The sequence below is a fragment of the Phyllobates terribilis genome, unplaced genomic scaffold, assembly GCF_046119375.1.
Source record: "Phyllobates terribilis strain yellow unplaced genomic scaffold, ASM4611937v1 Scaffold_1__5_contigs__length_1240528914, whole genome shotgun sequence".
NCBI classification, from domain to species: Eukaryota; Metazoa; Chordata; class Amphibia; order Anura; family Dendrobatidae; genus Phyllobates; species Phyllobates terribilis.
The window spans coordinates 597091578-597106774 of record NW_027362761.1 but is presented as its reverse complement, the minus strand read 5'-3'; the positions used below and the strand labels follow the sequence as shown (position 1 = coordinate 597106774).

Here is a 15197-nt window from a genome sequence, read left to right as displayed (position 1 = left end):
AGTGGACCTCACTCATATCCAGCTGGCACTTTTCCGGATTAATGGTCAAGCCCGCCCGGCAGATCCACCTGAGCACCTGTGCCAGATGCTCCAGGTGATCCTCCCAGGTGGGACTGAAAATGGCAATGTCATTCAGGTACGCGGCAGTGTACCCTTTAAGTCCCTTGAGCAGTGTGTTGACCATCCGCTGAAAAGTGGTAGGGGCATTCTTCATGCTGAATGGCATCACTGTGGACTCGTACAGTCTGAATGAGGTGATAAAGGCAGAGTGTTCCCATGCTTCAGAGGTCAGGGGAATCTGCCAATATCCCCGGCTCAGATCTATGATTGTCAGGTACTTGGCCCCAGACAACTGATCGAGCAGGGTACGCATCGGTGACCGTGATAGCGTTTAGCCCCCTGTAGTCCAAGGAGAACCGGGTTCTTTGGTCTTTCTTTGGGACGAGGACTACAGGCGAGGCCCAAGCGCTGCTGAATGGTTGGATGACCCCCAGCTTCAGCATCTCGTCAGTCTCCTGGCACATGTGCTGCTGTACCTCCAGGGAGACCCGATATGCTGAACGTCGGATTGGGGGGTGATCCTCGGTGTCCACATGATGGACAGCTGACTGTCTTTCCTGGCTTGTTGCTAAACAAATCCCGGAAGGGGTGTATGGTTGCCCACAGCTGGGACCGTTGGTCCGACAACAGCTGGTTGTAAACCTCTACATCATCGATGGTCCCACCCTCCGTAGCCTGGGCGAGCATGTCCTTGAGAGTCTCCGTCACTACCTCCTCTGGCAGGTTGCATACGGGGAGGGCACAGGCCTCCCGCTCATAATGTGCCTTCATCATCTTTACATGGAAGGCCTTCCCCGGGCGTAGTACAGGGTGACCAGGTACGTCACGGCATTGAGCTGCTTGTGCACAAAGTACGGGCCTTCTCTGGCCGCCTGAAGCTTGTACTGTGGTACGGGGGACCAATCCCCAAACCTTTTGACCCACCTGGTAGGTCTTCTCACAAGCATTCTAGTTGTACCATCGTTTCTGGTCGGCCTGGGCTTGTGTCATATTATCGTGCACCAGCTACGCCAAAGCCTGCATCTTGTCACAGAAGCGCACTTATATTTGACGACCAGCACTCCAGGAGTGGCTAAGTCCCCTTCCCTGACCTCTTTCACCAGAGCCAGGGGCCCCCGCGCATGTCGGCTGTACAGGAGAACAAAGGGGGAGAACCTCGTTGAGGCCTGTGGAACCTCCCAGTAGGCAAATAGCAGGTGTGGGAGGTACCGCTCCCAGTAGCACCCGTGGGAATCTACCAACATCTTAAAAATCTGCTTCAGGGTGCCATTGAATCGTTAGCAGAGGTGGTTAGTCTGTAGGTGGTGTGGGCTGGTCACCAGATGTCGCACCTGTATTTGCTTACAGAGGAACTGCATCAGCTGCGACCTGAACTAGGTCCCCCGGTCGGCAAGCATTTCCTGGGGAAAACCCACTCGGGAGAAAATCTCCAGTAAAGCGGTGGCCAGCTTATCGACCTAAATGGACGACAAGGCTACTACTTCCGGGTACCGAGTGGCATAGTCTACTACTGTCAGTATGAAGCATTTCCCGAAGCTGCTGGGAGTGACAGTCAGGCCAACTAAATCCACAACCACCCTCCTGAAAGGCTCTTCAATGATGGGCAGAGTTACCAGTGGGGCTTTGGGACGCTGTCCCACCTTCCCCATCCTCGGACAGGTGTTGCTCAAATGGCAGTAGGCAGTCGCCTCGGCCCCCATCATTGGCCAGTAGAAATGCTGGGTTAGCCTGGCCTTGGTCTTAGTGATCCCTAGATGTCTGGCCATCGGAATCTCATGCGCCATCCGCAACAACTTCACCCTAAACGGATAGGGTACCACTAACTGTCGGTCCTCGGGCCACACCTCCGGTGAACCTCGCTGAATCGTTACCCGGTACAGCCATCCTTGGTCCCAGACCAACCACATGAGGTCTGAATCTGAGGGAGTCTGTGTGGACTGCACCTTAAGAGCTTTCAGGCTGTCGTCAGTCTCCAACGCCGCCTGAAACCCCTGACTGGATGTGGCCAGAATAAACTACACTGCCACGTATTGTCAGTTCCCTGGGACCTGTCTCCTGGCCTCCTTCTGATCCGGCAGCTACTTGGTTGGAAGGGGAAAAGCCATTGGACCCCCGAGGGGCCCGGCGCTACCACTGCGCGTGACCGTGGCCACGGTTGCTGCAACCGCGGGTATTGCCCGCTTCTCCTCTGCTTCCGACCAAGTCGACAGTCCAAACTGACTAACCTGGCCTTCTGTCATCCCAGTTGTGGGGAAACAATGCAATGATGCCTTACCTGGGAGCCCCACCTCTCTTAAGACCACACCCTCAATTGCACCCCCCTCCCACTCTGCAGCTGTCTGCCCCCTGTCTGTCTGCTGTGACAACCTCACAGGACAAACTATTACAGCAGGCCTGCTGGCCACACTCTAAGGCCTTATCATAGCTTGCCTGATTGATCTCTTCCATCCCTAGGGAAAAGAAACACAGTACATCACCCACCCCCACATCCCCATCAGTAGGCATGTTAATCACATTGACATCAACAGGTGTGGACCTGACGTTGTTGTCGGGAGGATCAGGCGAGCACATAGGGGGTTCAGCAGACACAGAGTGGGGCAAGAGCCGCCCCAAGTCTGTCCCAAGCAAAACACTTGCGGGAATATTCAAGGTTACCCCCACCTCCCGCACTCCCCTCCCGGCGCCCCAGCCCAAATACACCTTGGCGACGAGCTGCGCCATTTTGAGTAATCTCAGCGTTGTGTCTCGCAGTCCCATGGCCTGGCCTATGGTGATGGTCTTAACGTTGTCAAGGGACCTCCCACCACCACCCACACACAAAACAGTGGACGGTTTCTGAGACAGGGACAGATCCTTCTGGCGCTGGGGACACTTGGCTTTAGAGGGGCCCTGGCTGTCTGCAGAGATAACACAGTCAGAGTTCCCCTACCGACGTGGAGAGGAAAGCATGGGCAGGTGCCTCCTTGGGTTTGAGGGCAGAGACAGCAGGCACCACATTCATCTTACTCCCTCTCCAGCCGGCAACTTTCTTGGCCTCTGGAGTCCTGTTGTTGGAGTACTCGTCAGCAAGTGTCGCTGTTGCAGAGGCCTCCTTTGACTTCCGGTCACAGAGGTACTGCTGGAGGTACTCCTGGCTGTTCAACAAAAACTTGACCCAGTACGTCTCAGGGGTCAAGTTGTACTGCCAGTCCAGAGCCTGCTTGATGTCCTCATAGCTCAGGGTGGTCTCGCTGGGCAGGTACCCAAATATTTCCAGGGCCTTATCCCTGAGGTTAGGGGTTAAGAAAAGGACCCACTGGTCATCAGGCAGATGGTACTGATGGAAAGTTTTTTCAAATGGCAGCAAAAAAGTGTCCAGGTCCCCTCCTTTATCCAGGTTAAGTGCTCTGCCCGTAGCTTTGGGACCCGGATCTCTGGGAACTCGCGACTGGCTGGGGTCTGCAGCTCGAGCTGGAGTTGGAGCTAAAGCATTTTTTGCTGGGGCTCGTGCTCCTGCTGAAGTTCTGCAGCTTCCTCGCGATGTTCTGCCATGAGGGTCAGAGATTGGCCAGGGCAGCTTGCATGAGGTCATCCGAGCCTGACTGGCTGGGGTGATGGGCAGGTTGTAAGCGGCCCACTGAGGGACTGGCCGCCGGCGACTGGCCTCCCCCTCTTCTTGAGCAACATCGTCTTCCACCTCCTCCCCACCATCTGTAGCATTGGCCATCGTCCTGGCTCAGCCCCTGGTGCCCCTGGCTATCCTTGCACTGTTTGGTCACTGACACAGAGCTGCAAACTGATGCACCCACACACCTTACAGTATTTGTACTCCGACTGTCTAGTGCTGAGCTGATCTTAAGACCCCAGCAGCAAAAGCTACTGCTGGCTATGTTTAGTATCTGGGAGTGTGGGTTCGACACTCACACACAATATTATCTAGATCCCACCATGCTGCCACATGTGAAGGATTCACACCTCGCCTCCAGCCTGACGTCAGTATTACATCAGATGGATCACGTGATACGAATCCGCACTTGCACCAACGTAATGTTCCGCACCCCTGAGGGACAAGTAAGGTCAGATTGGTACAGTTTTACACAGACACACCCTGTCCTCATGGGTTCAGGAAGGTACATGGAGTAAGAAGAGGAGGCCCACTCAGTCACTGACGTGGCACCACAATCGCTCACACCCCTGACAGGCTGAGAGGCCCTTTCACTAGCCCCAGTGAAACAGAACCTTATCAGCCCGGTATAGCTGCCACCAGTTCCTATTCGATATAAACAAGGTCTGTTAACAAGAATTATATCAGGCCAGAAATTAGCCTAAGAAATTAACCCGAGCAACAGACGTGTGGATTCGTGGATCGAGATAAAAGAGCAGCCCAAGGTTAAATTATAAATTTAATCGCCTTAAGGATACACTATATACACAATGGTTATACAATATAATGGTCAGGGACGCAAGTACAATAGTGGTAGGACAAAAGATATAAGCAATTAAGCATATGAATCAAGTCAATTACTGGTGAAATCTGACCATGTGTGCGCTGGGCCTCATAGAGGCTTGGGCTTCCAGCGGGTTCCTTGGTCCGTTGCATCACGTTACTTGACATGAGCCCCATGCATCAGAGAGAGCGAGAGCCATATGGCCTTACTCAAGCTTATATCTCCTTTGGGTATTTCCTCTTCCCCTCCCCTCCCCTCCTGCACTTCCCTTTTCTGATTAGTATATGCAGCATATTGTCCATGTTCTGTAAACATATTCCACTCACCACATGAAATAAACAACCATGGAGCCTCTATCTGTTTGGTGCCATCTGTCAAGTGACCTGCAAACAACATTCCACAATATAAATGTTCCTCTTGGCACTGACAGAGCTGCAGCTCTGGGTTACTACTTAAGATGTCTATGTGTAGTGCGGGGTCTGTCGCTCTCTCTCCCCCATGTGTAGTGCGGAGTCTGTCGCTCTCTCTCCCCCATGTGTAGTGCGGGGTCTGTCGCTCTCTCTCCCCCATGTGTAGTGCGCGGTCTGTCGCTCTCTCTCCCCCATGTGTAGTGCGGGGTCTGTCGCTCTCTCTCCCCCATGTATAGTAGGGGGTCTGTCGCTCTCTCTCCTCCATGTGTAGTGCAGGGTCTGTCGCTCTCTCTCCCCCATGTATAGTGGGGGGTCTGTCGCTCTCTCTCCCCCATGTATAGTGCGGGGTCTGTCGCTCTCTCTCCCCCATGTATAGTAGGGGGTCTGTCGCTCTCTCTCCTCCATGTGTAGTGCAGGGTCTGTCGCTCTCTCTCCCCCATGTGTAGTGGGGGGTCTGTTGCGCTCTCTCCCCCATGTGTAGTGCGGGGTCTGTCGCTCTCTCTCCTCCATGTGTAGTGCGGGGTCTGTCGCTCTCTCTCCCCCATGTGTAGTGCAGGGTCTGTCGCTCTCTCTCCTCCATGTGTAGTGCAGGGTCTGTCGCTCTCTCTCCTCCATGTGTAGTGCAGGGTCTGTCGCTCTCTCTCCTCATTGTGTAGTACGGGGTCTGTCGCTCTCTCTCCTCATTGTGTAGTGCAGGGTCTGTCGCTCTCTCTCCTCCATGTGTAGTGCAGGGTCTGTCGCTCTCTCTCCCCCATGTGTAGTGCAGGGTCTGTCGCTCTCTCTCCCCCATGTGTAGTGCGGGGTCTGTCGCTCTCTCTCCCCCATGTATAGTAGGGGGTCTGTCGCTCTCTCTCCTCCATGTGTAGTGCAGGGTCTGTCGCTCTCTCTCCCCCATGTATAGTGGGGGGTCTGTCGCTCTCTCTCCCCCATCTATAGTGCGGGGTCTGTCGCTCTCTCTCCCCCATGTATAGTAGGGGGTCTGTCGCTCTCTCTCCTCCATGTGTAGTGCAGGGTCTGTCGCTCTCTCTCCCCCATGTGTAGTGGGGGGTCTGTTGCTCTCTCTCCCCCATGTGTAGTGCGGGGTCTGTCGCTCTCTCTCCTCCATGTGTAGTGCGGGGTCTGTCGCTCTCTCTCCCCCATGTGTAGTGCAGGGTCTGTCGCTCTCTCTCCTCCATGTGTAGTGCAGGGTCTGTCGCTCTCTCTCCTCCATGTGTAGTGCAGGGTCTGTCGCTCTCTCTCCTCATTGTGTAGTGCGGGGTCTGTCGCTCTCTCTCCTCATTGTGTAGTGCAGGGTCTGTCGCTCTCTCTCCTCCATGTGTAGTGCAGGGTCTGTCGCTCTCTCTCCCCCATGTGTAGTGCAGGGTCTGTCGCTCTCTCTCCCCCATGTGTAGTGCAGGGTCTGTCGCTCTCTCTCCTCATTGTGTAGTGCGGGGTCTGTCGCTCTCTCTCCCCCATGTGTAGTGCAGGGTCTGTCGCTCTCTCTCCTCATTGTGTAGTGCGGGGTCTGTCGCTCTCTCTCCCCCATGTGTAGTGCAGGGTCTGTCGCTCTCTCTCCTCATTGTGTAGTGCAGGGTCTGTCGCTCTCTCTCCTCCATGTGTAGTGCAGGGTCTGTCGCTCTCTCTCCTCCATGTGTAGTGCAGGGTCTGTCGCTCTCTCTCCTCATTGTGTAGTGCGGGGTCTGTCGCTCTCTCTCCTCATTGTGTAGTGCAGGGTCTGTCGCTCTCTCTCCTCCATGTGTAGTGCAGGGTCTGTCGCTCTCTCTCCCCCATGTGTAGTGCAGGGTCTGTCGCTCTCTCTCCCCCATGTGTAGTGCAGGGTCTGTCGCTCTCTCTCCTCATTGTGTAGTGCGGGGTCTGTCGCTCTCTCTCCCCCATGTGTAGTGCAGGGTCTGTCGCTCTCTCTCCTCATTGTGTAGTGCGGGGTCTGTCGCTCTCTCTCCCCCATGTGTAGTGCAGGGTCTGTCGCTCTCTCTCCTCATTGTGTAGTGCAGGGTCTGTCGCTCTCTCTCCTCCATGTGTAGTGCAGGGTCTGTCGCTCTCTCTCCTCCATGTGTAGTGCAGGGTCTGTCGCTCTCTCTCCTCATTGTGTAGTGCGGGGTCTGTCGCTCTCTCTCCCCCATGTGTAGTGCAGGGTCTGTCGCTCTCTCTCCCCCATGTGTAGTGCAGGGTCTGTCGCTCTCTCTCCTCCATGTGTAGTGCAGTGTCTGTCGCTCTCTCTCCTCCATGTGTAGTGCAGGGTCTGTCGCTCTCTCTCCCCCATGTGTAGTGCAGGGTCTGTCGCTCTCTCTCCTCATTGTGTAGTGCGGGGTCTGTCGCTCTCTCTCCTCATTGTGTAGTGCGGGGTCTGTCGCTCTCTCTCCTCATTGTGTAGTGCGGGGTCTGTCGCTCTCTCTCCTCCATGTGTAGTGCAGGGTCTGTCGCTCTCTCTCCTCCATGTGTAGTGCGGGGTCTGTCGCTCGCTCTCCTCCATGTGTAGTGCAGGGTCTGTCGTTCTCTCTCCTCCATGTGTAGTGCAGGGTCTGTCGCTCTCTCTCCCCCATGTGTAGTGCAGGGTCTGTCGCTCTCTCTCCTCCATGTGTAGTGCGGGGTCTGTCGCTCTCTCTCCCCCATGTGTAGTGCAGGGTCTGTCGCTCTCTCTCCTCCATGTGTAGTGCGGGGTCTGTCGCTCTCTCTCCTCCATGTGTAGTGCGGTGTCTGTCGCTCTCTCTCCCCCATGTGTAGTGCGGGGTCTGTCGCTCTCTCCTATATACAGTGCAGGGTCTGTCGCGCTCTCTCCCCCATATACAGTGATGGATTACACAATTACCTCCACCTGCAGAGCCGCACCGCCTTGTGTTGACAGGACCTGTGTGACGTCACCGTCATGTGATCAGTCACATGATCAGGGGCGGAGCTCCAGGGTTCTCTGCTCAGTGTCTGCAGGACTCTGCTGTGCTGGATGATGTATAGTATTATAGAGGAGGACGGAGCAGAGCCGAGTGTGTAATGTGCGGAGCGGAGCCGAGTGTGTAATGTGCGGAGCGGAGCCGAGCGTGTAATGTGCGGAGCCGAGTGTGTAATGTGCGGAGCGGAGCCGAGCGTGTAATGTGCGGAGCGGAGCCGAGTGTGTAATGTGCGGAGCCGAGTGTGTAATGTGCGGAGCGGAGCCGAGCGTGTAATGTGCGGAGCCGAGTGTGTAATGTGCGGAGCGGAGCCGAGCGTGTAATGTGCGGAGCGGAGCCGAGTGTGTAATGTGCGGAGCGGAGCCGAGTGTGTGCGGAGCGGAGCCGAGTATGTAATGAGCGGAGCGGAGCAGAGTGTGTAATGTGCGGAGCCGAGTGTGTAATGTGCGGAGCGGAGCCGAGTGTGTAATGTGCGGAGTCGAGTGTGTAATGTGCGGAGTCGAGTGTGTAATGTGCGGAGCCGAGTGTGTAATGTGCGGAGCAGAGTGTGTAATGTGCGGAGCAGAGTGTGTAATGTGCGGAGCGGAGCCGAGTGTGTAATGTGCGGAGCGGAGCCGAGCGAGTAATGTGCGGAGCCGAGTGTGTAATGTGCGGAGCGGAGCCGAGTGCGTAATGTGCGGAGCAGAGTGTGTAATGTGCGGAGCGGAGCCGTGTCTGTAATATGCATATCTTGTAGAAAATCAACTACACTCACACGAAGGATTTCAGTTTGATGTTGGTTTATTTAACACAGTAGTTCACCATAGTGCTGGGTGAGTGGACAGAAAAGCGACAACTAGTGCTTGAAGCTTGACGTTTCGACTCAGCGCTGCCCGCACCTCGCTGATATTATATTAGTGTAGCAACTCACTAGGGATTATAGGCAAAGCTAAAAACTGTAACTGACCCTTCCAGTTCCTGTACAGACTAGAGATCCTGACCCCGCAATCCCTAGTGTTTCCTATCTTGAACCTAGACCACGATTTCCCCACCATTTGACACATAATATAAGACCACATTTTAGGCTAATAAAAGCTGCGAACACAGTTCAGAAAGAAACAAATTAGTATGTTTCCATAAGGCATTTTAACAGGTTTTGGAGGTTCTCTGCCGCATACTGGGATCCCAGCCGTCCAAGATCACCACCTCATAAGACATTGGTGTGAATTTTCTCCAAAATCCCTACTTCCTTTAATCACCTTCCTGCACCCCAATCAAGGTAAACTACCTGTGTCCTCAGCAGATCAGTTTTGATTCTTAAAGGCATTTTTCTGGGATTATATCCTTAGAAGAAACAAGTTCCGTTTTGACTAAAGTAATCTCAGCACTAGTGTTCCTGAGCCCTAACAACAATGTCTTATGTACTAGCCCAGGCCAACCCCTGTACCGTATGTCAGTGCTGGAAGCAATAGCCTCGCTCACTCGTGCCTCCCATTCATCACCGCAGGCATCCACCCCAGAGTGGAGTTTCCTCACGGATCTTCGGTGATTGACCGACAGTGGCTGTCTATCGTACCCGGTGGGATGAGGGCTGGGTCTCGGCTCTTGACTGGCGTCATCTGGGCTCCAGGTCTTGACCAGTGCAAGTCTGGTCTTCGGGCCTTGACTGGCGTCATCTGGATTCCAGAGCTTGTCTGGCGCCGCCTTGGGTCTGCTTCCAGGCGTGCCACAACCCGTTGGTTCACTCTTCCTGCCACGACCTGGCACCCTGGCCTCGGCGTCTTTCTCGACACACGTCCTGACCATCCCTTCTCTTGGCGCAAAATCCACTCCCATTTTGGCAAGCTGGCCTTGTATACCAGGGAACTGCGCCATCAAGGTCACCTGACCCGGTGTTCCATCCAAACTCGTCCCTTCTGAAACTACCACTCTTCCGGTCGGTTCCGCAGGTTCCTGTTTGGACAGTAGATGGTAGTCCTCATGCACAAATGCCACACAGTGCTAAAGATTCTCATCCTTTATGTCATACCGTCTTACAGTTACATGAGGCAAATGTGCAAAAATTGATCTCTAGCCATCATCTTCTTCAGCTGATCAAAGGTAGAAATAGATAATTCTTGAATCCACTGATGGAAGTTGGTTTTCAGCACATTGAGCAACCATATGGTAATTGAATCTATGTGTAAACCTCTCAATATAAATAATATGACATCAGCAGGGAGAAGTAGATATCGAAATTAAACTATAACTTTTAATGATATACAATAAAACGGACCTAAGACCCAAGGCCACAATTGTCATAAAACGATACGAAGTACCGATTGGTACGGTGCAGAAATATAAACCAGTGCTCAATAGAAAAAGGTTTGATCTCACCAATTCTTCAGACTTTATGATTCCAGGTTTCAAAAATAGAGGTAAGACCCAGGTCAACCAGTTGTAACACAGGGGAGGGTGTTGTATCTATCTCACTTGTTATAAGGTAACCTGTCGTGCCCCTGTATTACTCCTGCCATCACAAGGGCAGTACCCAAGTATTACCTAGATGTTACTAGATAAGCATATCACCTCCCGACATATGTTTAGTCTCCCTACGCATTTCCCCCTCCATAAGGAAGGATCATCAGGGGAGTTTCTAGAAGTTGTGGGATATTAAGTGCAGCTCCTGCAGTGGCACGGTTAAATATTAATTACGGATATTCATTTTATTCTTAATTCTGAACCATACATTGCATAAGATTACATCAGCCATCGTGCTAGGGTTTCTAGACGACATGCCGTATTTGTGTATTTTTAGTTCCGTGTCATATGCAGAAGAACAGGTGCTATGGGGGGGGGGGGGGGGGGGCTCTATAACCCCATGTTAGAGACAGGGGGGCGCTCTTGCCATTTCACAGGACACTGGACGAGAATCTATGTGTGAAGGAAACAGCTGCCGATGTAGGCGCAAGGAGATACGTCCTTCACCCGGACACATGGTGTCATCCTGACACACGTGCTGGACACAGACAGACGCAATCTACCATTCTGGATCCCAGGAAACGATGGGTGAATCTCAACTATTAAGCTAATTATGGACAAATGGAAAAACACTTTGTATCTATTTAATCAATTTTATGTAACTATTGCAATCATTCTTTTTAATGGACAATCCAAGAATAAATCGATACATTTTTTTTATAAGAATATCATGATATACTCATTGATCGATCACATCTGATGAAGTCCTCAATAGAAAAATATATGGAAATAAGTATTTTTTACATTGGCGAGCCTCAGCCAGTCCTGATTTTTCGTGTTTTTAAGTGGAATTTCCTTCTTGAACAAAGTGGGGAGAGAAGAGAGAAGAAAAGCTGAACAGCTGTTGTTCAAGTGTCAGGAAATCCACTAACTTCAAGAATCAGAACCTACAGATTGAGGACTGATATATTCTCCAGATGGATTGACAGGCACCAGAGGTACTACAAGGATCAGAATCAGACGAACTGAGGATAATACGTGCTGATCACCAGAAGCTATGAAATCTGAAGGTAAGCAAAATATGGATATAATTTCTTCTTTTGCTAAGCAAAGTAAATTGAAATTCAAAGTTAGTGACGAAACTGACCTAGATGTTTTGTGGCTTAGTTTATATAGAGAATGTGAATTGGAGAATTTACAGTTAGATTCTAAGTTGGTATCTTTTCATAGAGACAAGAAAAATTGAGAAATATTCTACAGTTGGTTGATGTATTTCATAGTCTTGTGTTAGAGAAGTCTAAGCAGGACAATTGTGTAGAAATAGAGTTAAATGGTGATACTGATTCTGACGGTAATGTGGAAATTGAGTAAGAAGTAAGACACGTGTCTGTAACTGAAGGTGACCTTGGGTCTGACGAAGAGACGGACATACAAAAACCTGACATGGGAGGAGACATGATTGACATACGAGAAATTGACATATTAGGTGATTTGGGAGGAGACATGAGTGACGTAGGAGGAGCTGATGTACAAGGGCCATTAAAAATAGCAGAGAACTTAGAAGCTACAGAGGCCCAACTCCAAATTAAAGTGAGGAAAAATTTGCTAAAATTATACAAAATCATGCCAAAATATGATGTCGAAATCCATGTCTGTAGAAATTCAGAGATATTTGAGAGCTTTGCTGATAAGTTTGATTTATCCAGTGAGGAGAGGAATCAATTATTTAAAATTTGGATTCCTGTGACATTTTATAGACGTTTAATTTTAATGCCCTGTGAAAATGACTCTCCCAATGAATGGAAAAATGATTCTGACAGATTAAAATATTTGATTTATTGTGCCACTAAGGATTTCCCAGACATAGATGATCTGCAAAATAAGGATTGGTAGGAAAGAATGTACATATACATTCATGTCCATATTTGAACGGTTGTACAAAGCTCTCATCAAAAATGGAAAATTATTGTACAAAAATTAAAATTTTTAAATCCAGTATCTCGAGTTATTGAGTCGCAAAAAGAATCTCTATTTGAATGTGCGCAGTTGCTTGATTTTGTAAGAAAACATGAAAATCGTGAAAAGAAAATAAATCAAGCTAAATTTGTAAAACCAGAAAAGGAAAAATATCAGAAGCCAATGAGTCATCCTCGAAATGAAATCTATGAAATACGTAGAAGATTTCATATATGTTATAAGCCATATGAGATGATTCAAAAGTCAATTTCTTCACAGAAAGAGTAAAAAATTCAAAACTGTGACTTCTCTCTAAAAAGAAAAAAATGGCCAAAATTGACAGGCAGAGACAGGTGAGATGACCAGCTCACAGTGACATCATGGAATGTAGACTGAACAGCAGGCAATTATCTGAGCTTTTGAAGGATAGAAAAATGTCTTTTCTAAACAGAGCTTTTCTGGAGATTTTTGACAGAGACATGAGATTTGGTTTAGGGAGTGGCTAAGAAAAAACTGTAATTATATGTTGTATAAAAGTGTTATACAAAGTATCATTAGTTATTATTTTATACAGTAAAATTGTGAAGTTATATAGTTTTTGTAGATTTATATATATATATATATATATATATATATATTTACATTTATATATATATATGTATATATATATATATATATATATATATATATATATATATATATACACTTGTATATAGTAGAGATTGTGTATAATTGTATTTATAGTAATAATTTAAAATTAATTAATAAATTAGAACCTCATATATATATATATATTAAAGTAGCAATATTTTGAATTACATTAGAACCAATATATGTATAAGATATTTAAATAATTCTGTTTCTGTATGAATTTGATATTTAATATTATCTTTTATGTTTCCTTAGAGTTTTCATTCCAAAGCAGGATTTGATCAAACAACTCTAAAATGGATTTATTTTTTTATTCACACAGGAAGTTGGAAAAAATTGCATGATTTTATGTGTATAACATTTTAAAATGCTAACAATATAACTAGTTGAACTATATTATGTGTAGCACTTATTAATTCTTTTGTGCTGCTAATATTTTCTGTGCATGGAGTGATTTTTGCTTCGTAACTTTACTGCATGACGTGTGACAGCTGCAGCATCTGAACTTTGAGGAAATAATATAGAATCCCATTCATTCTATCTTTAGTTGGTGTAATTTAAACCTGGTAGCCAGAAAAAAAAGAATCTAAGACTTTTCTATTTTTGCAAGTCAAGAGCTTCTTTTTTTTTTTCAAGTGTCCTAAATTTCAGAAAACTCTTGTATTATATTATATGTACTGGGGGAAATATTCAAAGAAATATTAAGATATTAAATTTAGTAGTTTACAATGCGCATCGATAATTAGGATACAAAAATTCTGGGTTAAATATATATATATATATATATATATGTATTCATACCTTTGTATGTGGAATGTTTGAGTTCAACAAATCTGTGAATGTCAGATTGAAATAGCAGCTGCTCATTTACTTCATCTGCTAAGTGTGATTTGTGTGACAGAAGCCTCATGTATGTTTGGAAAAAAAAAAACGTTTCTTTATGTGAAGGTACAAAAATACATTTAATTCTGAGAAAATTATTATACATAATTAAGTATTATCTATATAATATATATTTCTATATTTCTTTAGTAATTATTATTTCTTGAATTAGCTAATAGTGGATAAGGGCAGCACGGTGGCTCAGTGGTTAGCACTGTAGCCTTGCAGTGCTGGGGTCCTGGGTTCAAATCCCACCAAGGACAACATCTGCAAGGAGTTTGTATGGTCTCCCAGTGTTTGTGAGGGTTTCCTCCGGGTTCTCCGGTTTCCTCCCACACTCCAAAGACATACTGATAGGGAATTTAGATTGTGAGCCCCGATGGGGACAGCGACAATAATGTCTGTAAAGCGCTGTGGAATTAATGGCGCTATATAGGTGAGTAAAATAAATAAATAAAAAGGGCAACCACACATCAAAATGGTTTATAAAGGAAATTTACATTTAGAATAATTTTTCCACATGATAATGTTATAGTATTCAAGGATATTATTTTTTTTTAATGGTTACCTAAATAGGTACACACCTCTTCAGACAAATATATGCTACACATTGATATGAAATTTATGCAAAATATTTATAGAAGAATAATTATTTTTAATTTGGTTCTGATCTATAAATTATTTTATAAAATAATATTTTTTGGCATTAAGGGGGAAAATGTGTTTTTGATCCTGATTACATAATCACTTTTGATCAATACTTATTTTTCATACATTTTAATGAAGAATTAATATTAGTAAGGTACAATGGTATAATTAAGAAGGGTATTACATGCAAAGTTGCATAATTTAATCATTTTGGTAATACAAGGTTATGACAAATATGAATTCATCCAGATAATGGAAATATAAAGGTATTTTTATGGAGAATAGAATTACCGTATTTTTCGGACTATAAGACGCACCGGACCATAAGATGCACCCCAAATTTTGGGGTGGAAAATAGTAAAAAAAAAAAAATTTTGATAAGATGTGGGTCCGTCTTATAGTCTGAATAGGTATCTTACCTGAATGGGCCGTGTATCTGGGGCACAGGAGGCAAGGTCCTTCAGGAAGCCGGGCCTGGCGCTGGTGGCTTGCGCTGGGTGCCTGGCGCTGGTCGCCTGGGGCTGGTCGCCTGGGGCTGGACGCCTGATGGCCTGGCCGCCTGGTGCTGGTGGACTGCACTGGGCACCTGGTGGCCTGAGGCTGGGTGCCTGGTGGGCTGGGGGCATGGTGGCTTGCGCTGGGCGTCTGCTTGCTGGCGCTGGGGGCTTGGGTGAGTGGTGGCTGGTGCTGGGGGCTTGGTGCCTGGGCGAGTGGTGGCTGACTCTGGGGGCTTGGGGCCTGGGTGAGTGGTGGCTGGGGGCTTGGGGCCAGGGGGAGTGATGGCTGGCGTTGGGGCTTGGGTGAGTGGTGGCTGAGCGCATGGGGCCTGGGGGGGTGATGGC

General features: G+C 48.0%; 1 protein-coding gene across 1 annotated transcript in view; it reads right to left on the bottom strand.

The window, feature by feature from the left end:
- Positions 1–7762, bottom strand: part of LOC141273650 (uncharacterized) — a 41302-nt gene extending 33540 nt beyond the window's left edge. Inside the window, exons 1-2 of the mRNA XM_073685830.1 lie at positions 7704–7762; positions 4814–4870 (exon numbers count right to left, since the gene is read on the bottom strand). Coding sequence (XP_073541931.1) covers positions 4814–4870; positions 7704–7762 — 116 coding nt within the window. The remainder of the gene's footprint in view (positions 1–4813; positions 4871–7703) is intronic.
- Positions 7763–15197: the final 7435 nt, after the last annotated feature.